General features: G+C 39.6%; 2 protein-coding genes across 8 annotated transcripts in view; one reads left to right on the top strand and one right to left on the bottom strand.

The window, feature by feature from the left end:
* Efa6 (Exchange factor for Arf 6) overlaps window positions 1–25,839 on the top strand; it is an 82,104-nt gene that overhangs the window by 15,291 nt on the left and 40,974 nt on the right. The window lies entirely within an intron of this gene.
* LOC139991083 (probable tubulin polyglutamylase TTLL9) lies at window positions 9,553–13,894 on the bottom strand. Its single transcript, XM_072010898.1, has 5 exons — window positions 13,724–13,894; window positions 12,253–12,712; window positions 11,364–11,495; window positions 10,781–11,074; window positions 9,553–10,028 (listed from the first exon to the last, which is right to left on the bottom strand). The coding sequence occupies exons 1-5, from the start codon at window positions 13,892–13,894 to the stop codon at window positions 9,574–9,576; spliced, it is 1,512 nt and encodes a 503-aa protein (XP_071866999.1). The 3' UTR covers window positions 9,553–9,573.

Below are 25,839 nucleotides of genomic sequence, written 5' to 3'. Positions count from 1 at the left end.
GGAAATTTTACCTGTTTAACGTTCGTCGATTAAAAACCAGGATTTTCCAGTTCCAAAGCATCCCTATTTCGTCGGCTTTAAAACATAAATAGACATTTGGATTTAGACAGAACGTGTCCCAAGCGTTTTTCAGACCTACTTTCTTTCGACCAAAGGGTTCACAGAATAATCTCGCTTTCAGGTAGCAACTTTCCCGTCAAGGAAATTGTCCTCTTGCTACCTTATTTTGCCTGCTCTTCGAATCTCTCTACGAAAATTTCTGGACAGTCACATGCGCGTCCGAAACATTTTTCAAATCTATCATCCGTTTGAAAAGTTGGGAGAAACGAGGAAGTTGTCGATTTATCTGCTTTTCAAGAGGAATTCAGAGCCACCGTTGAATTATTCTATGCACTTCGAGACAAACCGTAAAAGGATTTTAGAAAAGCCCCGCGGTTGCAAGCTCTTCACGCTTGCACTTTGATGCAACGGGGCTGTCGCTTTATTTTCTTATCCAAAGTAGAGCATCGATTCCGGCCATCGAAGCCGATTTATACTTATATCCGCAGAAGGGCTGGCAAGATGAAGGGTGCTTTGTCACCTGGTGCTGAGGGACATACGACGATAAACGTCTCCTTGGCGTCGTCTAACGTCTTAAAAACCTCGAGTCTTCTCGATACTTATCTGGTAGAATCGACTGTTCCGCAGAGCGTAGCTAATTCCTAATTCCCTTTGGTTCCCTCTGTCCGATGCTTTGCTCGTGGTTTCCTCGAATTGAAGAACTCTTTTTTGTCTCTTTGCTGCTGGAATTGAATTTTTACCAAGCGCAAGAATATTACAGAAAGAGAAGCTGCGAAGAAAGGATATTAAATTTGGATCACGGCGAACGATTGCTTGGATGAAAATTTGATCCAGTGAAAATATGAAAAGCGTCGGTTTTTATACCGTTGAAGAAACTATAGAAATTATTTAGAGAGCATCGGTTGATTGAAATTCACGTGCGAAGATTACTCGTGAATCATTCTTCGTAGATCATCCTTCTCTTATAGAATATAAAATATGGAATACAATCAAGTGGCCCGTATATAATTCAAACTGTGCCAAATACGACCCGACTGAAGCTGTCAACGTGATCCAATTACGCTGCATTGAAACCTCAACGCTTCAATCATTTCTCTCGATTATGAAACTACCTCACGTTCAACCAAAATTTGCCAACGACACGATCTATACGATCTCTAACGCTCCACTATCGTCAACTCTACCAATCACGTCCGATCACCTGCGAACAATGCGAGACACCCAGCGCTCCGGCAAAACCTAACTTCTCTGATCCGTTGGCAAACACTCGACGAAACGCGTTAACTCAGCCGATGACAAATGGTCCGCTCGATTTGCAGCTCGGTCGGTCGAACGTGATAATGAGAAAAGGTATTAATTAAGGACCGCCGGTTGGCGTGCTGCTCTTTATCGAAGCAAGGGGGCATCGTTAACGTTCCGCTGCGGTTTAACGAACGACGTTGAAGAGCTGGCTGACTGGAGCAGGCGAGCTCGGATAGAGAGACAGAAAAAAGAGAGGAGTAAGAGAAGAAGCTGAAGCGTTATGTTGCGTTAACGTAACGCTGTCGGGAAATGGGTTAAGGACGTTAAGGCCAACCCTCGTCGCCAACCGGTGCAAAGAGTGGGAGCAGATGGAAGAGGGTATACCCTGTGGCGATGCTCTAGCAAAGAGGACTCGGCGGACCGAGCTTTACTCTCCAATTTATCCGTGGTTAGGCTGTTTTTGCGAACCGAAAATTCGCAATCGGCTCACGTTCCTGGTATCGAGAGGATCGTGGCTGCACTTGCTGAAATAACGTTCGATTTGGTGGTCGCTGATAGGAACGAAATTTTGGAGAGGAACGAGATGGTGAAACCAAGAACGAAATCTTATCTTTTATCCTCCTTTTGGTAATTTACGCATGAGGAGGATGAAGGTGTTTGAAAGAAAGCTTGCCAGATGCGGACGTTGGACACTTTTTACGTCGGATTTACTTGCTTAATGCGTAGATAGATTTGCATATTTTGCCTTACACGTTTAATTATCCGGTGACGCAGCTGGCACGTTTTTGCGACGTAAGAGTTTAGAAAAACGAACAAAATGGAGACACGTGTTATGATCAATTAGATGTGCGTGTTAAAACGTGCATTATTATTCAAGGTAATTCTCGTAGAAAAGAAACGCAACTGCTAAAGGAGGGTAGTTTCTTATTTTAGATAGCTTTTAACAAATTCTAGAGAATATCGACAACTATTGCAAAGGCTCATTTGCCTTCTCAAGCGAAAGTTGCTATTCTTGAAAGCTGCAGAGCTTCTAATATAATTCTTTTCGTGAAATTTTAAGCACAACTCGGAATAACAGAATAATTGAACATTACACGACACTGTAGAATCTCACATCTGCGAAACGAATGACAATTTCGCTAAATGCTTGCGGAATACGGAACATGGAAACTTAATCGCGTATGCAGTTGCTCAATTATTTCGAACAGTTGAACATGAATGATACATGAATTCATATTACCAAGAACACCTGTGTCTCTCGATGCAGGATTGCTTAACAAACGTGCCAAACGAAAATTTCACTTCAACGATCCGTTGCAGAAACATTTTTCTTCGATCGAATTCGAACGTTTTATTCAAGAAATTATTACAGTATACCTGCTACATTCATATACATACATAAGAATGACCATTGGTTACGTATGGACACGTCGAGTTAACAACCTCATTAAAAAATGCCAAGTGACCTACCTGTTATACCGATCCCGAGTGAAAGTACTTGTACCAATTGCCTGGGTATCAATTACGTCAATCGTTTTAACGTAGCTGCAGTTTCATTTCAGCAGCACGTATCTTTCTTATCGTGGAACGTTGTACGAGGAAAATCACCCGATCGACTTTTTTCTTTTTAATTAAAAATGAGATACATTTCAGAATATTAGCGAACAAAACTGCCGTAGTTGCGTAGCGAAATGTAGTTAATTTAATTAATTCAGCTGCGCTGTTTGCACGATAAAAGTTTCCGCAATTGTCCAATTTTCAAATGGATTTTATAAATTTTATCGTATTGGGTGTAATCTTCCAGCGACTGATTTTGTTCAATTCTGTAAAGTCGACTTCGAAATCAGCTTAAACGGAGAACTAAGATCGCACGGCAAAATTCCCCTTTCTTTAATTAGAATTCAGAACGTTAAAATGGAAAAAGTACAAAGATAACGAACATTCGACGGATGGAGAATAATTCTCACAGCTGTGTACCAAATTTCGTAAAACAGCTTGAAAGAGATATCGTAAATTACTCGAGTACCGTCTATAAACTGTATTCCCAGAAAGAGCGCGTTTCACTTTTCGCTGGTTCAACTCTAACTGTAACTTGGCCGATCTAATCTTTTTTCTGCATCTTTTGATAAAACTTTTACAATTTTGCAATTAGATAAGCGAATCCATTAAACGGTGGATCGTTTAAGTGGCTCTGAAATTACTGCAGAAGTGTAATACGCGCGCATTGCTGAATTTAGAAAAGAGATAAGAAGAAATGGTTAAAGGTGGTAGTAAATGGTCGCATTACATAAAACTGCTGATACACAAATGGCTAGCTGATCGGACACCTGGCAGCACGAAGGTTAAATATAAAATTAGCTGTATCTGGTTCGCATTTTCAACGCAAACATAGCCACACTTGTCTCGGTAAATTATAGTTAGGTGGAAATCAACGCGACGGCTGTAATGTAGATTATTTATCGCTCTGGGTAAACACAGAATCGGCGCGAAATGACCATGTCGATCTCGCGTAAAAGTCAGCTTGTTAGGGGTATGCAAGGACACGTCACGTAGCTATACTGGGATATGTATACAGAGTGTCGAAAAAGTAACGGGGGCTTGTCCTTGCTTTGTAATATTAAGTCATACTCGTGACAGAGTTTGTTGATTCATCTGCAAATAAAAAGACGAGTTTCAGAGGATCTCAATTAGCAGATCGGACGATTCATAGTTGAGGAATTTCAGTCGTGATGAAGCTTAAATTTAACTTTATCTTTGAGAGGGTTTCTGCGATAAGGAGACAATACCGCTCTCCAGTGATTTAAGCGAAAGAAATAGAAAGCAAAAGATAAATACTTCTTCGAAAAATGATATGAAGTCATCGTCAGCTGATACTTGTAGCAATAAACTTTTTATACTTTCGGTTATCTTGGTCGATCCGAACCGAATATTTTCCAACGTGGAAGTTTCGAACGAATGGAATCCGCGACATCCGACAAATCAATGGGAAAACGTTTAATTCTTGTGTCGAAAAATGGCTTCCTTTAAAAATAACGTCACTCGTTGTCCTCGGTAGCGTGTGAAAATGAATCCTCGCGGATGGATGGATCGAACGCGTTCATCCGCGTTTCCAATAACGTGGAGCTGACGTCGCGGCGACTTTAAGAATTTCCGATACTTCGATCCCCTGTGATCTTGTTATCGATGTATATCGGACGAGGATTTCCTGTTCGAAGGATTCGACAAAACGCGTGGTTAAAGTGCAGAGGAGAAATTGCATTCGCCATGGGAGATAACGCTACGTTTTACGTGCTTCTTTTTCTTGCTACCGGATGTTTACGACGTTCGTACATTTTTGTCTTGATTTTTTCACGCATCGTTATCTCTGTTTTTGAATAGGTATATTTTATCTTTATTTCGACTACACCGTTTTACAAACGGAGTCGAGGAATTTGCGGGAAAAGAGTTCATAGAACAAAATGGTAAATTTAATAAATCGCGTTAGAAGCTTTAATTCTAGTTTTTTTCTCAAATATAAGTTACATTTATAAAGTAAATAAAAATTTCGTAATAATTTAGCCAGGAAATATACTCTTTAATTCTACCAGAAAATGAATTTATATCTTAGCCATAAACTTATTCTTTTTCTAGAAATATATTCTCCATATATTTTAAATCTTCTTCGTCGCGTTTATACCGATAATTCATTACCCATTTACAAGGTCTTTTATCATTTCTAAATCAGAAACGACTAAAATTCCAAACAGAGTGAATGTTCGTGAAAATATTTTCGTCAATGAAAGCAAACTTAGCCGAATGGCTTGGGAACGAATGTCGGCAGAAAATGCAGGCGAAAATGAAGTAGAAGGGACGTAGGAAAAACACGGGGTAAATTTGGAGCCGGAGAGGAAACGACAATCGCGAAGTAACATTTTAACGAGTTTACTCGCTCTTACTTGAGAGAGAATCAGGATAATACGAGTGCACTCGCGAGGTTACACGACTCTTTCGCTAAATTTAGTCCGTGGCTGAAAGAGAGGAGAAAACGACGATGGGAAAAGGTCTGTCGCGTAAAAGCCGGAGCACGCCGCCACCTCTTTCGGCATTCTTTCGCTCGCCTCTTTCAGTGCGAATTTTGCCGAATCTTGCAAACGTCAACCCATTGAAATCTATCGAGAAATTTCGTTAAAAAACCTTTAATCTTAAATCTTACTAATTACGATTCTCCTAAAGATTTGCAGAGAAAGATAGCATTTCGATACTTTTTGTAATATGAATTTTCATACGCTGTTATTAAGAGATAAGAAAATAGTGGATTTTTAAAAAATTTATTCGTTCACTGAAAGTAATTTCTATGGTTGAAAAGTTCGCGGATTAATATGTAAAATAACAGAAACAATACTTTAATTAACATTGCTGATTATAATGCATATTTATTCTATTTACTGATCGAGTAATCAATTTTTTAACGCCGTAATACTTTCATTGCAAACAAGTGGAATATTCTAATTGTCTGCAATTTATATACAACTGGAAAATACACGGTTAAAACAAACAAATTTTACGAGGTGCGTCAATTTGTCGCGACGTAGCCGGGGTTCATTTACTCTGGCGCTCTGCTCCGAAAATATTACGTCGGCCAAGTTTTAAATCAATAAAGTAGTGCGGATAAAATAACAGAATTGTACGAGCGAGCAGAATGTTGCATCGGATGACCTCATTCATCCGTGCTTTCATCCTACTGATATTAATTCGTACATTTTGCTTATAATTTTCTAAAATTTCGTCGTATAATAGTAGTATAATGTAACTATAATGTGAATAATATAATAAAAGAATAATATGAATTAGTAAAATAGTATGGTCTAATAACCAAGCAGTTGATACGATTTAAATATCAAAAAAATCCTTATTTATCTTTTTTCCTTGCTTATACGGAGAAAGACAATGAAATAAATGTTTAATGACCGATACTATCAGAATGGAAAATTCAATGGTAAGTGCTCGCGACTGTAAAGGAATTTTACGCCAGGTAACATCTTTAATTAAGAAAAATGTTTCTTCTATCAAGTCAAGGTAGTATAGAATTGAAGCTGTGCATCGCAGATGCATGATTAATTCTGGTCATAAATGCCAGCTAATTCTTGAGTTACACAGAGCTTAGTAATATCTAATTCTCGCATAGTCAACAAAGTAGTGAATTGTATAATTCTTATCTCCTTGGAGTCTTAACTATGTGCGTACGCTGCAAGAACGTATTGTTGTCTGAAAGGATTCTTTCATTCGCATAATGAATTTCTATAAATTATTTATAATTCTAGTAGATATTTGGTAGGTTACACGAACAAAGTATCAAAGTTCACTTGAAATTTTCCAGTCTTTAAATGAACCCTTTCAAACCCTTAAATTTCCCAAATTTCTTAAATTCGCCAATTTCAAAATATGCAAATTTCATATTTCCGGACTTTCAAGTACCTAAACTTTTTAATTCTCAAGCTTTTAAGTTTAAAAGCTTGTTTTAAACTTAAGTTTTCTAACTCTTTTAAGTTTCCGGCTTTTTGCGTCTCTAGGTTTTTAGATATGCAAATATCGTATTTCCAAACTTCCAGCCTCTTAATTATCCAAATTGCAGATTATTGAATTATCCAACTTTCGAACTCTTCTTATTCGAACATTTCTTATTCGTTCGAACGTTCGAATTCCCAGAATTTCTAAATTTTGCTTCGCATTATTCGTTCAGTAACGTTACATTTACGTGACATTCGTGCATTTCACTGTTTCGTTCCTAATAACATAAAATTCCGATTAAATGCGTGTGTGAATATCAACGCGTGAAACGTGTGGCAAATCGTCGACCCGTGCGTCACGTGACTCGAACGATAATCAAAAAGGCAATAAGTCACCGTCCGATATACGAGTTCCGAATGACGCAACCGAAGATGCAACATTTTCGGCTGAATCCCATGTACAATAGTCAGTCATCGAGCACGATCATATCTATCATATCTACGGCATATCGAGGTTTCGTTTTTTATTCTCCGATTCAATTTCATCGTAGCTACGTTGGCAACAACGACCACCGGGTATGTGGCTGGCTGAAACTAACGAGCGCGAATATGCCCGCCGCATAAGTGTATACATATTCATGGAAACTTTGTACACGCGTGCACCGGCATGTACACGCTCGCGTGTAAGCCATGATCCAAACGTCTGCAATTCGTTCCACTTCCGTGAACCCAATTTTTCCGATGTGTGACGTAAAAGTTTCGTGAAAATCGAGACGTCAGCTAGATGGTTTTTACGAGTGGATAAAAGCGTAAGCTTGGCGTTCTTGTGACGTAAGATGGAAAATTCTGGTAATTTTTATTTCTGTTTCTGACCAGACAACATGTCTTGTTACTTTAGAATACGATGAAAAATTTTTATGAGACAGTAGCTTCGTTTTTCGATCGCCGTAGCTTCTATTACAGCGCAACGTGGATTTTGATAAAGTTTGATAACGTTTATATCTTTATTTGATACAAAATTACATACTTTCTTGTGTTCGTGAACGGCAGAGAAGCTTGATTCGATAATAAAGCAAGAACGAAATATTAATATGCTATACGAATGTAACGAATAACAATATTCTGGTATTACAATACGAGTATCGTGAGTGATTATGGGATGTGCTTGTTACGTAATTGATCGATACATAATCGAAATTTTTAAAGCGCTAGTCACATCTGACGTACATAGTTATGAGTTTACGAGTGGAAGATTAAGGTAGCGATGTGTAGCATCACGAGTGGTAGCCTTTTCTCTTCATAGGAAAAGAAGTTAGCAAGAGATTAATCAACCCTTTGATTATTATTGACGTCTGTAGGCGCTTGATAATAACACTTATCGTGTATTATGAATCACACTGCTTGTTATGCTTACCATGTATTAAGAAAATATTTAGTGGCAAGTATTGTGTACTCACGTTATTGCCTTTACGAGTGTATTGTATAAAAGAGTAAAAGACAAAAAAAAGATTTTATCAATTCGTCAGAAGATGAAGCGCACAGTAAAGCTGCATGCTGCATTCTCGTAATATTAGAACATATAATTTTATACTTCACTGGACAGTCGCCAAAGGGACTCGCATAAATTTTTCCGATTTAGGATTTGAAAATTCCAAAATCCTACAAATTTTGTAAACTTTTTTTAAGAAGCTAAATACGTAAAATTTCGAATTTCCTGAAAATACCAGTCTAATCTAGGATTTCTCGAAAGCATCGAAGATGAAATTTAGAATGTTGCTCCGAATACCAAGAAGCTCGAACGTTTAAATCCGAAGAAGTAATTACGAACGAAGCAAGCCAAATGTAGAACAGACTTTTATTACGCGCGAACGCTATTAATAGGTATTAAAATGTAGTCGTAATACGTCGGTACTTCAAATGAGATTCGCAGCACTGTGCTAAAACTCTTCTCAGGGTGGAAGAAGTAACTCGAATGAAAGTATTGACCTCGATAAACTTGCACAAGGTGCAGTTATGAATTGCGTGAATTACCGCTGTCATTTGCTATTAAGCTAACAAAGCAGCGAAGTTTCTGTCTGTATCGTAGCTGACAATGCTGAACAAGAATTATTGCTGCTTGCTGCTCCTCTACGAATCTTTGCCAGAACCTTCACATACGAATATATATATATATATATATATTTTCAAATATGAATATCCTGGAGAAATTTACATTGAAATCGGTATTAATTTGCACTGCTCTACTTGCTACAATGTAAACCCTCGTTAAAGCATGAAGTTTATCTTTAAAACATAACTTCCTACGGAGCGTTTCGCTGAATTTTAACAAATTGCGAATACAAACGTCTCGTGTCATAAAACGGTGAAAATGAAAGATGAAGATGAGCGTAGCCTAAATACATTTCTTTCCTAGAAAATGATATACATATGCAGAAGAACACATCTAGAGGAACAATGATGCAGATGTTCTTTCACGATAGCAGCGATTCATCCAATATTTTAATGTTTGCAAGTAATGTAATTTATATTTAAAAAATTGAACATTCGACTATTAAAACTGACTAACTATTAAGAACGTCTACTCTTTTACTCCTTCGCAACAAAATTTAGGGCTTGAACAAACTTCGTTACAACCAAAATGTTTAAACCCTAAATTTAGTTTCTATTTTTCCGCTGGAAAACTCGTGGAAGTATAAGCCACGTATAACATTTTAATATCTTCGATACTGTGTTATAAGAAAGAGTAGATATTGAGAAGAGACGTTGAAAATCTCCAATTCGTTCATCATCGACGCATCCCGACACGATCGCTCTGCACCTTGTTCCTTTTCTCTTCCAAACACTGTCTGAGTTGGCGCAGCTGTTCGACTCTATCATTCCGTGCTCCAAGGAAAATATTCAGTTTCTTAAGATCGGTGGGTGGCTCGCCGCAAACAGATGGATTGGGACAGTAAGTCCACACCGGACCATCGTTCCACAGTAGATCGAAACCACCGATTCTGGTCTCTCTGCCGGTGAAACGGCCCTCGAAGTCGAGCACGTTGAGCGTGTCGTCGAGGAGATCGAACTTGAGCCGATAATCCTCGCTGTCCGTGCCGGTCAGCGCTGGCGAGGCGTTCACCTCGAGCAACCACGGCGTCAGATCCTCGTCGAGAAGTATATCGTAACCGTACAGCTCGAACGAGTTCTTTCCCTGCATGATCACCGACTGCACCGCCAGCAAGCTGGCCATTATCACGCCTGTGGGATCGATAAATGGTTTTATGGGGAGAGGCTAATAAATCGAGAAGCGAAACGCTGTTTTCGGGCATTGTAGGCGAGATATTGGTATTGGGCCAGCTTTCGTGTTTTTTTTTCTTTTTTTTTATATTACTCTGCTTGGGGAGCTGGAGGTTGGGGAATATCGATGAGCGGAAGATTGGACGAGGGCGGAGAGATCCGTTCTGAGCGATTTTCTTTATGGCCTTTTTAGTTGGACTTGCACTTCTGATAGCATTTGATATATCGTTATAGGAATAATAATGCTTTTATCAGTAATGCGAAGTTTGAAGCTACGAGGAAGGAAGGGAAGCAGAAGGGCAGAGTTTGGTCAGAAACTGTTAATGGACACGTCAGTAAGCCAATCTTTCTTTTTGCGTGGAGCAAGTCTTTACGAACATTGCGCGCCACTCTGTAAGCCACTCTAGGGGAGGGTTCGGCGTAGCGTTGAATTTATACTAGCTAAAACTTTCACGCTGGTCTACCTCGATCCAATAGGAGGAGTTCCGCAGACTCCAAGGCTATTGGACTCCATTACGGTGCTTCCCCGTTAGTAAACTTAGACATTGGGATAATAGAAAGGAAAAACCGAATATTGTACGTCCATAGGAAAAATGTATGGTAGGACAAGTGCTCGTAAATGTCATCCTGCTTTAACTTCCTCCGGTTCGTTGCGTCACCACGGTAATACCGTTTCTAATAATTTAGTAATCGGTGTGGATGTTCGAACTAACCGGCAATTCGTTGGAACAGAGCTTCTACCGCAGCCACCCCGTGTCTCGCGGTCAAATACTCTCTAACATTCATCAACGCCCATTTGCACCCTCTTTTCAATTCGCCCTTCTTATCGTCATCATCGTGTATCTTCAGCTGTATCGCCATATTAGTGAGATGCACCCTGCTGTCGTCTATGTTCTCCAGATCGAACAGCTCGCCCGACAGCCGTGCGAAACCCTCTCTAGCCAGCCAAACTTTCAGAGGGCAAAATGAGGTTACCAGGGTGTAGATACGTAGATCGAATTTTCTGCCTGAAATCATCGGGACGTTTACAAATACACGGAGGGATGATCGTCTAACTCTCTGGCTGGTATCCACAGCCGTCTTAAGACCATCGAAGAAAGTGCTTTTCAACGGTTCGACATTCAAGCCTCCTCCTTTCGGCGACGCTAGCGAACAAAGGTTCACGGAAAGGTTTCAGCCGCTGGCTATCCCCGCCACCCCCTTTTCAAATGTATCGAGGTGTTCTCCCCGACAAGAGCCATTCTTCGCTGGCGATAAGCGGCTGAATGCCGAGGAGTATCGTTCTGGAGAACCAACCTGCCAGGAGGTAAGGATTCTCTACGTATTTCTGCACGATGAAAGTCTCCACCGGTGGTATTTCCACTTGCTGGCCGAATTCTTTGCTACGCCACTCCGATAGGTCCTTCAGCTTCCTGAACAGGAAGATACCTGTTAATTTAAACGTGACGGCTCTATAGATTTGTTTCATTCGCTATATCGGTGGTGAATTTACCTGCTGCGCTGATTATGAATAGACTGCGAATGTTTATGCAAACTTATATTATTATACATATAACTAAAGGAATTGAGATTTTGTTTCATCTATTAAACGTCGCAATAGGTACTCTATTTTGGATATTGTACATATTCTTACGTACCAGGCGCGTTTTGTACATCTTCGGAAGCTTAGATCTCTCAAAAATGCACGGAGATCCACCGTTTAATTGTGAATTTATCCGTAACTATTTCGTTCGGAATGTCCAATAATGTGAGAGTGGAATTTGCTGGATATTTGGTTAGGAACAATTTGTTATTGGATAGGTCGAAGTCGTGATTGTGAATTTATCTGTGATTCTTTTATTCTTGATGTCGATTCGCTCCGTTGCAATTTGCTGGATTATTGGGACTTTTAGTTAGAAACGTTGTATAGGGTGGATTTTCTAGAGTTTATGTTGGCAGTGTTTCTTTTTAATCTCTCGAAGCTTAAGTTTGAATCGACTCCTTTTAATAAACCATAGGAATATTTATAATAGCCTACAATCTCAATTTTGAGCAAGTCGGCGTCACGCGAATACTATAGGATAATAGAGTATAATAAGCATAAGTATCTGTGATACTAAACGTACAAGAAGTATCTTTAATTTCTAAAGTCGTTCAGTTGCGTAAGTATAAAATAAAAATCCGCAGTCTATTCATAGCAACATACCTTTGCCCTGCGATCTTCCTGCAGGTTTCACGATCCACGTGGAACCAGGTTGCCTGTGATACTCCTCCGCGAATAGCCTATAATCGTTTGGTAGTTCGAAAGTCAGCGGCATACCATCGCAAAGTTCAGCTTCGTCTATCTTATTCGACTTGAGTAACAATTTCTTGTATCGTTTCAAGTTTCTGTATAGGTAATTCTTCCGTGTCAATTCGTAATGATTCCGGAAGTGTGGGATCTTTTGATAAGAAGCGAGCTTCAGGTCCAAGGCCTGGCGAACGTCGTTGATCTCGCACCACCAAAGGTGCCAGTTCTGATCGTTGGGCTCTATTACCTTGAAAAGATTAAAGGATTCGCGTGGGAGGCTCACTCGTCGACGTATTAGTGTCAGGAAGTACAATTTATTCGTGGATATGATTACGCGAATTGTGTCGAATAATAAACTGCTTCCTGCTTCTGGGAGCTGTAACGCGAATACCTTTTTCGTATTTTGTCCTCTTGCGTAACTTCGATTTCGTTAATCGCAAACGTTACGCTTTGTTCTCTAATTAGCCGAACATATTCACGTGTGATTTATCCGCATCGCGTGAATTACTAATTTAATCGGTCGATTATTTCGACCTCGTTACATCGCTAATTTGGTTTGTAAATTCGTATTTGGTTAGCTTGTTCATCTGGTTGATAAAGTTTGGATTTATCGATTTATTTACAGAATACAGCGATTCCGAAAGCATTTACACTTACCATTTATTTCAACATTATCGCGATTGAACTGTCTCCATTCGTAACTTTGTTCAAGAGAAAAAGGAAACGTAATTACGTAAAATCTCTCTTCATTTGCATGTTTAAGAATTAATAATACTACGACGAACAAACAAAGTTAAAAAGATACGTGTACATAACGTAGAAGATTAAAACTCTCTCGGTAAGTTTTTAAGAAAATTTCGATATAGTCGCGTTGCTTTTTAGTTGGAAAATTTCTAAAAAAAAACTCCGCAAACTTTGCGGAATTATAAATAATTTAATCGAAAAATTGATATTTATACATTTTCGTTCTAGTTTGTCATCTTAAGCTTTCCCCTGCTAGAAAGAAACTTTTAATTACTTTTCACCAACATTTCAACTACTAAAAGCAAACTTAGCAGACCTTTTAAAAGAAACAAGCTCCGAGTTTACTCGCTAAGGACTTCCAACAATTTCAACCCCATAATACGTTTAAATCACAGTTAAATCCGTTTTCCCATACCACAAGTTTCGCGTTGGCAATCTGCGAAGGGTGACACGCGATCATTCTGTCGAACAATGAGGATTTTCGCATAATCGTCGCTCTTCAATGTTTTGTCGTTTCTTTTCCTTTTTTCTAAAGTCGTTTCATCTGAGCGGTGAAAAGCCCTTAAGGGGATATACGCGGTCGTGATTCGTTCCCACCCTCGGCTCGTTATGGTCGTTACGCCAACACAGGACATTCCATTACCTGCGTCCATCCTCTGGCCAGCATCACCCTAACCTGCGTCGAAGGAAAGTCGCAGCGGAACCTGATGACCTTGTCGTCCTCGTTCTGCCTCCTTCTCGCGGTCGAATTCCTTTTTTCTCGCGGTGATGCGTTCTCTTCGATCTCGTGGCTTGGTCTTGCGTTCTTGGACATTTCGTGGTCGTGGAACGATTGGTCAAGGAATTTTGTTTGCCAGATAGAAATATACAATTATACGAATATATATTTATATTATTATTTATATCGCATGACAGATTGCGCTCGCGGTTAGTTGGATTTGAGATTTTATAATTCCGACGGAAATCGTTTTAGTTATATTGGTTAGGGTGAATGGACCTAACCCGTTGCGTAATTTCATTGGAACAAGTTCAGGCCATTGAGTAATACGAAGACGAATGAGATGCAAATACTTTGGACCAGTGGTTTGTTGGATAGCTTGTAGAATCTATGGCTTTGAATTTAGTGGAATTAACGTCGTTTATAATCTTTGAATCGCTTTGTCCAAATCTGTGAAGAGGTTGAAAGATTTTGGAAAAATTGTGATATAGAACTGAAACGAGAAATTATATTTATTAATTCCACATACTGTTCTCAACTTTGGTAAAATGTTTAGTAGTAGAAGAACGCTATACAGAAACACGTGTATGCGAAATACGTGTTCCGGAAAATTAAGGATGCGCGTTCTGAATATATAATTGTACGTATGCCTCGAATTCATATATTAATTCCTACACATTATACTATAATTTTAATAAATTTTACACACTCGTCTGTCCTCTGCGAAATTAATATTTGCAATAAATATCTCGTAACTCCTGTATATACTTTCAGATTTATTTTAAATCATACAACAAGTATCGTTACGCTTTTAACGAAATATGAAAATGTTTTTCTCTCAGTACCAAGCGTTCAAATATTTTCCTGCATAGAGGCACTGCGCATAGTTAGTAACAGGTTGAAATGAACCTGCGACTGCGAACGGCGCGCATTAAATCACCCCTCGGTGGGGAATTAAAATTACCCCTGTATAAACAGCGGAAAATGTAAGTTATCGCTTTTTTTCCCCTGCGATCTCTTTATGGTAAGAGGCTATGACATAATGCGATATAATCGCGGTGCTTTGGAAATGAATCCGGAAATTGGCCGCTTGTGACACCCACGGCGGCGACTCCACGAGAATAGAAAAGAAGCTTACGACCGTTTCATGCGGTTTCATCCTCGCTTTGTCGTCTCACTCCATCGTTGTGCTATAATATTGCTGGCGATATTAGCACGAAGAGAGGAAGAAAGCTAGATAGATGGTGTCCGAAATTTCGTGAGCCATTTTCCGGTGTACCTAACGAGAACACGCTTCGGTCCCAAGCAAATAACAGCCTACGTGCCCCGAATGGGGATGTAGATGGGTGATGGATGATGTATACTCGATGAGGCCAGTGCTTCCCTCGCTTTCCTACCAGCGCAACGTTTCCGGACTAAGTTCAATCAGGGCTGCTGTTCGAGCTATTAACTATCCTGTACTTTCCATGGAATTGCGCAAGATAGGAAAATTGCAAGATACGATTGTGATATATGAAAATAAATTTTATTATAAATATTTGTAAGTATATTTTAGAGACTATGGGATTGAAAGTTTATGTGCGTTACGGTTTTATCAGGAGGTCATTTTATGGTTTAACGTTCCCCCTAATTTGCGTTGGATATTATATGCGATATTAACTGCGCATTTTTATGCATTTATGGAAAATTGTACAACATAATATACAGATAATAGGCGAGAATATATAAAATATTCTATTATATGTGTAAAAATACGAAATTGCATAAATATTGAGAGTTTTATCATAGATAATTCTTTAGCTTTAATCCGGGTATTATAATATCTAAAATTGAAAATTGCGTTAACGAGAGAAATCGAGCAAAAGTTATAGCAAAATATGGCAGAATCGATAATTTGATAATACGATTCTTCTCGAATTTCATATCGTGTCTTCGCTTGGATTTAATATTTCGTTAAAATATTTACTTTTCTCCTTAGGTATCAAACGCGCTAATCTGCTTGAAAGTTGGATATACGTACATACTGTAGCGTGAATATTTTAAGCACGGCGCAATGCTTTCACGATAAACTCGAAACCACGTATACTTCTTCCTAAGTAGTAAAATATTTAACCTATCATTTTTCCATTCCATATCATATCTCCTCCTTTTTCTTTCTTCTTTTTTGAGATCTTCAATCGCGAAAGTAAATTCGATATGACGGCAAAAAATTCGCATCGAAATACTATACGCGTTTCTTAAATATTTTATCAAGATTTTTAATCGTCCGTTACGTATATCGATATTAAATGACGAACAAATTATTCCACTCTACGATGAGAAAAATTACTTGTTAATCTTCCGCCAAGAAATTAACCCCTTGGTACTCTTAGGTAAAACGATATTCTTTTTTATTTTTAATATGTCACGATTTTCTTCAAAGGAATTTAACGCGGGCCTGAGTCCTTAGAACCTCGTTAATTTCCGCTCTTCCATAAGATTCATATTCTGCAGTTCGTTTCAAAAAATTCTATGACAATATCTCCATTAGAAAGATCAAATTCGTGTTTGAATGTCCACTACGTTTGCGCCTATAAAAGATCTGTACAACATATGCAAATTTCCATAGTAAAAAATTTTCTCACGTCTACGCTCGCACACAAAACACATTCAGTCCTTTTCAGATAACTCGTGCGCACCGCAGACTCAGGAATGTTAAACATGAGAACCATACATCCCCAAATTTGTCCATTTCTTTAGCCCGTAGCTCTTCCAAACGCATCCTATGTATATTCGCACGAGGAACTAGTTTCTTGCTCGTGAATAAATTGCGTCTCGTGTATCCGACATTAGCAATCGCTTGTTCAACCGTCAGTGAGGAAAGAAAGAAAAGGATGGTCAGTTGTGCCGTGTTTCCTGGTGGCACGGCTGCTGAAGTTTTGTCGTATCGTTCGTAACGGTAGTGCACGTGCGACGAGCCGGATGCACGTTGCCGCAGCTTGCATACACGATGCACAGAAACGGTAATCGACATATTGCCTAGGTACATCGTGGTATTTTTCAGTTGTTTCAGACGTCGAGATGCTTTTCTCGCGCCTGCCGCCTCGAGACACGGTTCAGTAACTCGTATTGAAGTGAATTTTTATGTAAATACTATTGCATAATTTATAACGAAGTTTGAAAATATCCTGTAGCTGGAAATATCCTATATTCCTGGCTTACAAGAATATTCATGGGCTCTTTAAATACGCGCTAGTATTTGTAAGTCATTCTGTATATATAAAGACACTTATACTGTATTATACTTGTTATAGTATTACGTTAGTTTACTTGGTATTATCTTCAGGAATTATATATTATTTTTACTAAAAATTAATCGAAAAACCTGGAAGTTGCGTTACAATGTTTGATTTACTGTGCTGCTCGCTGAGTTGCTTATATCAACATCGAGTGCTCGTATCGAAATAAAAAAGAGATAGAAAAATACAATTGTACCGATAGCGGTAGTGAAACTAGTATTATTTTTTTGCTAAAAATTCTCAGCGTCCTTCATCTCCGGTATTTTCCTCTCATACCATTTGTTACGTCCGGTGACTCTTTATGTAACCCAGGACCATCCCTCGGTCGAGGCGATCATTAGCTGTGCAATTAGAATTAGTCGGACCTCAATAATCCTAAGGAAGATTTTACCGTCAAGGCTGTTAAATGGTATAAAATACCTTCAGGTCAAGATGTTCTTTACGGTTATTGCTCCATCAGGTAAACAGTAGGGAAACGTAGGTTTTTCCAGGGATTTCTATCCCTAAGCGACCAGTGCTGGGGCGACTATCATCCAGCAAGAGTTTTCCTCTTTTTTTTCCTGACGACAGCATCGTCACCGAAATTCACTGATTCATCGACTATAGATCTGTCATCTCTGGATTGGGTTTACATCTTTGACTCAGCACTAGCAACATCTCTGCACTAGTTTATCAACCTTAGATCATCTAGTTAACTTATATCTATGCCGAGCGTAACCATCTTGTCTACAAGTTATTGCAATAAAGTGTAAATTATAACCTGTTATCTCAGTGTTAGAATTAATTCAACCACCTCTATTATTCTAAACGAAATAGGAGATCGATCATTTCGTGGCGTCGATCGTATAACCGTAACAGGAATTTACTGACGCGCTTCCTTGCGATCGCGTCTCTCCGCGAACGGTCGAACACCATTCTCTCTCTCTCTTCTTTTAATAAATACTTATCATTGTATCAAGAAACATCTGCGACGATAAAAATGAACAGAAGTCTACTATCCTCAAAAAACGAACATGCAATATCGAATACAAACAATCTTGTAGCACACCGATTTTTATAGTAGACGACGCGTCTCTCGCGAGATCAAAGCAACGATCTTCCAAAAGATCAAACAAACGAACGAGAATCCCACGAATGCCAGGATCGAACTCTCCGCTCCTTGAATCAAATTTGACCAAACTAATCCCCGCTGCAGGAGAACAGTGTTACAAAACTCTCGATCCGCCGTGAAAATCCAATTTTGCATGGGAAATGCGAATGACGCCAAGCGAAAAGCAATGGGAACGTGCGTTTCAGTTCGACGAGCGGCACGACCACACGCGATAATTGATACCGATTGCAGCCACGTGACACATTTGTCGGAGGGTTTGGCCGAGCGCACGCGAAGCGATCGACGCGTGATCCATGATCCATCGCCATCGAACGCACCCTCGAACGCGTCGCAACGGACGATCGTCACGCTACGTAAAGCCACGTGGCTGGAAAATAATAGCTATTTATACGACGCTGTTATCGGCCGGCGTATGCTTCCGTTTGACGCCTGCCGCGTTGATGACGCCTCTCGTTTATGATCGTTTGCCTTTCTTCCGTTTTGGATCTCCATGTTTGCCAGCGTCTCTGTTTTATTCCGTCATAAGCTGCGCGATGCACTTTTTTTTCGATATCTTCCATTGCAAGGCAGTTTGCGTAATCGTGGCGATTTACGAACGTGCGTGACGAGTAATTTATCGTGCGTTAACAAGGAGAAAGGCTTAGAGAAAAAAAAGTCTTGGGTCGTGTGTTTCTTTGTATCTTCCTTGCGTGTTCTTCAATCGTGCCTTTCCATTTTAACAAAGTTAGAAGCTTCGTAGATTTTAAAATAGTAATTACAACGGAATATGAAGCGTTGTACAGTTCCATGAAGTTTGAACTAATTTCTAGTATCTGAAAGAAGTATTTATAAAAGAATTCCGAATAATTTGTTCAAACAATATTAAGTACTAAGAGATACGAACACTATGACGACTGTGGCTAGTTTTCAGTGCTACTTTCACTTTCGTTAATTAACGAAATACGTTGTTTGAAAGTAAAGGGCTAAGTGTGGTAAATAATTAAAGAAGTATATGATTATATAAATAAACACGTATGTAAATCGCGTGTTAATAGTTACACATATGGCGTTAGCGTCGCGTCATCGACCGTCATAGCGTTAGTAGTCAACGCATTCTTGCGACAATTGGATGATTGTGTCATTTAATCCTACCAACTTTCAGGATTACTATTCAGTTCATGATATTCGTAATAATTTGGAATTTCTCGAATGTGTTGGAAATTCAGGAAAACTTTAACATAAGATAAAAACGATAAATCAAGCTGAATGACATGCGCGCGTCACGATCTCGTAATACGACGGAAAACGCTGAAAACTTTCTGCGCAACATAATAAAATATGTATTCGTTTTCCTGGTCGAGCGAGAGGCAAGTACATCTCACGGAGGTGACAAACGAAGACATGTCTTTTCACGGTAATGCAAGACGTTGCTTCATTTGCGGTTGTTCTATTTGCATCTGCGGTTCAGCGGTGGAAACGGATAATGCCGTGTGCATGTAATTGTCTCATTTGTGGTTTCAGGTCAAAGCACAATTTGTCCTTGCGGAAACTCAGGTTTTCTACGGTTCTCAGATTTTACACGGGAAGACACGCGTGCAATACGAACAAACAATATTATTCTCGGAATCAACGTTTGCGGTAGCTTGTCCCATAGTATGTCTGTTTTACCTTAGACCAAAATTGGATTGCTGGAATTCAATTCGTTTTCACGAAACCATGACAGTTGTGAGAGCGAACATTGTTACGCGAGTTTTATCTATTTACAGTACAACGTATATAAAATTCGTGGTGAAAAAAAGAGAAAAAGAAAAAAAGAAAGAAGAGAAAAGAAAGCTCAGATCAAAATCCAAATTATTCGTTACTTTACTCGAAACTCTGTTTTATCCTAATCTACTTGTAAAGTAAAAATACCAAACTCAAAAACGGTTCATTTCCAACTAATATAAGAAAGGAAAATAAAATTTCCCTATATCTGATTTATGCGTCTTCCAAGTTTAGTTCGAAACTGCAAAGTTTATTTTTAGACTCGCAGACAGTTACTCTTAACTTAAGCAAGATCCTCATCGACCAACACTCGCGAAACGATCGCCCTATCCGTAATTGCTTGCCGAAAAACTGAAGAGCCGTAACACTCTGAACAATTGGCTCGGGGGAAAATAATTGGCGTGACGGGAGTTGCGTGTAGGCAAAACGAATCACGAATTCCAGTCGTCGTCCTGACTGCTGCTCCTTGTCGGCTGACAATGAGTCACACAGAGCTACCATGTTGATTCGTCATCTACGAAACGAAATAGGCTTCTACGAGTCGAGAGCGGTATGCACGCGAAATTAATTCCAGCCCTGCCCCCGGTGCGCCTGGCCGACGTCGAATTTACATTTATTTCTTGCCACACAGGCCATCCAGTCTGGCCCGGGCCGAATTTCCATATTTCCAGCGCCGACGTCTCCATATCGATCCGATAGTCTCCGGTATAAGCGTATCCGACGAAGCGAGCGAAACGCTCGGCTAGACGACGACGAAGAACGCTTTGAGCAGCGAAACGACCAGCACAGGAAGAGCCCCCCTTGCCTTCGTAAAAATGAATCTCAGCCGCGAATCGTAATAAAGGGGTAGGAAGGAGGCAAACAGTTCGTTATGCTGCTTTCTTGCCCTTTCTTTCAGCCTGCCTTTTCCTTCTTCTTCTTTTTACTCGTAGCCTTTGTTCGTTGTTGCTTCGTCTTTCGGCCTCTTTCTTTGAGTTAAAGACCGGAGGAAGATGGCGATGACGATGGTAAAGATGGATATTAAGTGGAGCTTTGAGACAGTGTGCCGGCTGTTTTCTCGTTATCAGCCTAGAGAGATTCTAAATGTTTGGCTTCCTCTCTGAAGTTCATCTCTCGATTGTTTTCCTTAGATTATTTACGAGGTGGATTGCAGCAGACGGAGAGTCCTTTATCGCTTGGGTTTAGAGCGTAATTGTAGAGTAAAGAGACATCGAGTAGCGTTATTAATTTACTCGTTTAGGCTGCTGTAACTTATTCGTATTCCACTGTCAACGCCAAATGAAAACATTTCCGACCAGTGATATTCTTCTATTATAGAATGTTGCTGCATCTTTCAAGAGAGACACTTTTCCATCCTTCGACGAGAAAAGATGAAGTCGAATGTCGCGAAGATTGGAACGCACAGGGTGACCCATTTCGAGCTATAAATGGATTTTACGATCGGAAGCTGCGTCGAATCGCACAAAATCGAACGCGCCAAGTGGTACGAGGGGCTCGTTAGAATTTCGCGAAAGAAATCTACTGACGGAGTTGCCGATATTTCTGCCGGGTCGCTTGTAATTTTTTCGTCCATCCTTTTATCTATTTCTTTCTATTATTATTATTATTTTGAACCCGTTGGACACATCTTTAATCTCGACAAGACTCGTGAACACGAACGTACTTTCGCGCATTCTTCAGAAGTTGCAAATTCTTTTCCATTAACGATAAATCGAAGAATCTGTGTAACGATATTACGTTTGTTTTGGCACACCGGTTATTGATTTATCGAAAGGGTTAATAGGTTAAGGTTACGTATAAATATAGCCTTGATAATCTTGATCTGTTTACTTTGCTAATGCCTTCTCGGCGACATTTAAATTCCTTTTTATTGTTTTCGATATAAATCCTGGGATTAGTCTATTTTTACATCGGAATCGGACACCTTGCGCGTATATATCGTTTGTTGATGCCAAGCTCGAGGCAAGATTTAGGACGTACTATTTGGATAGAAATTTCAGGGTCCTCGGCGAAAATGAAAGTGAACATCTGTACGAAGCCTTGAGAGCGTACCCGCGACGTTTTATTGCGTCACGTTTTATTTCGGTTTCCATCGGTCGCTCTACGGCCATAAACGCCTTTCAGAAACCTGTCGAAACTCAGATTTATTCCTAGATCGTGTTTCTTTCCCTTTTTTTCTCTCTCTCTTTTTTTTTTTGTTGTTTTTACGAGTAATATATTTTTCAGGCGCAAGAATTTGTATACAGAACGAAACGAATGTGAGTTTAGAACGAACTCGTCGTTGATATTTTTGCAGGCAATTTTTTTGGCAAAATTTCGAACATCTATTGGTGCGTGTAATATATGTATGTAAATGCAGTCGTGTCCAAAATTGAAAGATGTGAATGACATCGGATTTCGTATTCGAGAAATAACTGGCGCCTCGTTGTTTCTCACGTCTAACTCTAATAACAGTTGCGCGTTTCGTATTTGTTACAGTATTATGAAATAATTAGAACTCGAAACGATCGTTCAGATCTGTAACTTTAGATAATCGTGCAGTCTGTTTAGGAAATTTTTCCCAGCAGTCCCAATTACGCTTTGGGATCTTGAGTTTCTCACGTTTATCGGTATAAAAAGATTCGTAATTTCAAGGTAGTCCCCGATCGCGTGTTTTTTCTCCTTTCTTCAACTACGTATCTCACTTCCCCTTCTGAGAAAGGAAATAGCGTGCATTTTATTCCTACGAAACGAGGGAAAAATTATTATTATATAACGCATTGTTGGGCTGCAGTGTTCCGCTCGTACTCGACCTCGATTTTTCTTCTCTCTCGAAGGCGAAATAAAACGGAAGAGAAAGAATTTCTCATTTCTTGAACGAAATTAACCGATAAGAAGGGAAAGTAGAAAACCTAATGATTTCAGAGGAAAGGCGAATCTTCGAAACGTTTGTTACCGTGTCCCGATTCATTTCGATCGATCGCAGCCAAATTTTGAGAAATTTATTCGCTAGCAGGATTGGAAGTATGCGAGGTACGCAAAGTAGCTCAATGTTACCATTCCATTGGATCCTCTCGGTCAGAATCGAGATCGTCATTTAAATTCAGTGCGTCGTGGCCGAAGCATTCCTACTCCCGGGAGAGGATGATGGATGACCTTGAACAGCCAGTGGGAGATCGTGGTACGGTTATTCAATAGTCGGAAATGGTTCGTCAATGGCGGTTAACCTAACGGCTCTTATTACGCAAAACAGTCGACGTTTACGGTTGCTGTGTTACGCACGAAAATGTGCTGCTCCTTTCAGCAACTATTTATATACCGGCGACCGACATCGCGTATATATGTGCACGCTTATGCGAACAGCGTTACGACAGTCAATTACGTTTCATTGTAACGACATTATAGATACGTTTGCCCGCCTAATGAAATTTCAACGGGTCCATTGTATTTTCTCGATGGCGATGACGATGGCTCTCGGTTCATTCGTTTTTCAACGCCACGTACAGTATTCGAATCGCGTATACGCTGGCTCACGAAGGCATTCGAACGCTTACCATAGTTAGGGGAACTTTTACGTACACGTCGTATGTGTTTTTACGAAAAATTTTGAGGTTTCATAAGTCCCGCAATGAAACACGACTGTCACGATCGCATTGGTCGAATTTGAAACCGCACTGGAAAGAAGCATGTAGAAGTTACACGATATTTTTATCGCGAACGTATACGTATTTGATAAAGAAGATTAGTACGCTATGCTATGGATAAAACTAGTATGTTAAGCATACGATAAGTGCTCGTTATGGTGTCGCTGAATATCGAGGTTTGTTAATATAAAGGATAATTGATCGTTTATATATTTCTATGAAACAAGTGTAGCCAGTACATAATGTGATAACTATATGCAATAATTCAGAAAAATACACTCTATAAGACGATTATGTTTATTTAAACGTAATGAGTCATGATTATATCGGCCAAATTTGAAACCATTCTGAGAATGTATGTAACAGTGCACGAGATACTTTTATTGCAAACATATATGTATTTGATAAAAGAAATTGGTATGCTGTGCTATGAATAAAGTTAGTATCTTAAGCATACAATAAGCGTTCGATGTGGTATCGCTGAATATCGAGGTTTATTAATATAAAGGATAATTGATTGTTTATATACTTTTGCGAAACATATGCAGCCAGTACATAATGTAACTATATTCGACAATTCAGAAAAATTATCGTACATTCTATAAGAAGACTATCTTTATTTAAATGAAACGTCATATTTGTTTATCGATATATGAAAGAATAGTAATTGAGCACTATTCTACGGAAATGTTGGTACAGACGAGAGAAAAGTTTGTCACGCAAACAATAAATTATTCATATTTTGTCGAAATCTTTGCGATAGCCAGTAATCATGCAATTCAAATTCAGATTCTGGCTGTACATAAGTTGCCATCGTTCACCCAATACCATATACGTATACATCGTACGTAAATTATAAACATCAGATGGCAAAAAAGGTCGGCATTTACAACGTGCTGTAATCAGCAAACATATCGAACACCATTTAATATCGATATGTCGAAGCAATTGATTTTTGTTCCCGATCGACGCGAAATATTTTGCCATCGAGTCGAATCTCTTGGATAACGCGCCATAGGGACGTCGATTCGTTTTTGCTCGAGACGATGGCAAAAAGCGATTTTAATTAAAGCTGATTGCCAGGCGCCAATTAACGCCGCTATTGCACCCCCTCGCTCAAAGACACTAATGTCCTGTACATATCACTTTTCCACGCTGGTCGTTGGAAAATCCGGTTTTCATCGAGCGATTGGACATCGATACGCGCCGCGCCAAATTTCTCTGCGGCGTTTTATCGGACGGGCAAAAGAATGAAAAAAGGGAAAAGGGGGAGGAGAAACTGCTGAAAAAATGTCGGTACACGGTGTACGGTGGCACGATCGAACGCGTGAAAGCTTCTCGTTAACGGAAGTAGAGAAGACTCGTCGACGCGATTGGCTCTAGCTTCGGTTCTCCAGTTTCCAGGGATTCGAAATACGGAAATCGATGGTATACAGGGTCGTGGAGTAGAGAATACTCGAGTTCTGTGGTAGAATATTGGATGATTAATGGTGTTTTTAAATAGCGCTGGTGGGTTTGGCTTTAGAATTATTAATTGGATCTATTTTCTTTGCGATTGAAGAATTGGTCGGAGCAATTTGGTCATTTTAAAGATTTAGGTCAAAACTTGAATTGTACTCGGTGTACGAGTACAAATCACTGTGATACGAATATGGCAGAAAGCTTGATTTATAAATGGGATTGTAATTGTTACGCCACGAGGCTTTTTAGAGATCGTATTTCCAACCGTCGCTCGCGGCCCTCCAGCGTCGCAGATACATCCTCTTATCTGCCCGACGAAAAATATACATTGTATCGATGAGCGCATATTTATCACCAATTAACGAGTTCTGGAACCGTCGATCTCGGACCGTTATTTTCTAACGAAGAAGTCGGCCTACGTGATCGTCGGCGCGTGCGATGGCGTGATCCGAGCATATGGGGGGTCGTCTCCCCGAAAGACAAAGAATCGGTCTAAGGAGGTCAGTCTCAATCGAACACTCTAACCGGTCAGTCTCATTCGAAATCTGTAACCGAGGAGTCCATTTTCGTCGTCCGAACAGTCAATAAGTCTACCACGGTTCTATCTTCAAATCAATCCGTTTGTAAAGTCTAACTATCTCATCGAGAGATATCGTCAAATCGGGTCACATTTTCTGTAACGCATAAGCTGTACTCATCGTCAAATACTTGTGACGCTCATAATATTGTGTAATCCATTGTTGAATATATACATCATATTAACCTGTTAACACAGTGTTAATTTCAATTAACCACCCCTGTTATCCTAATCGAAACACGGGGAAC

The sequence above is a fragment of the Bombus fervidus genome, chromosome 9 (assembly GCF_041682495.2).
Source record: "Bombus fervidus isolate BK054 chromosome 9, iyBomFerv1, whole genome shotgun sequence".
In the NCBI taxonomy this organism is placed as follows: domain Eukaryota; kingdom Metazoa; phylum Arthropoda; class Insecta; order Hymenoptera; family Apidae; genus Bombus; species Bombus fervidus.
The sequence above is the reverse complement of the archived record's forward strand: the minus strand, read 5'-3'. Positions and strand labels throughout refer to the sequence as shown.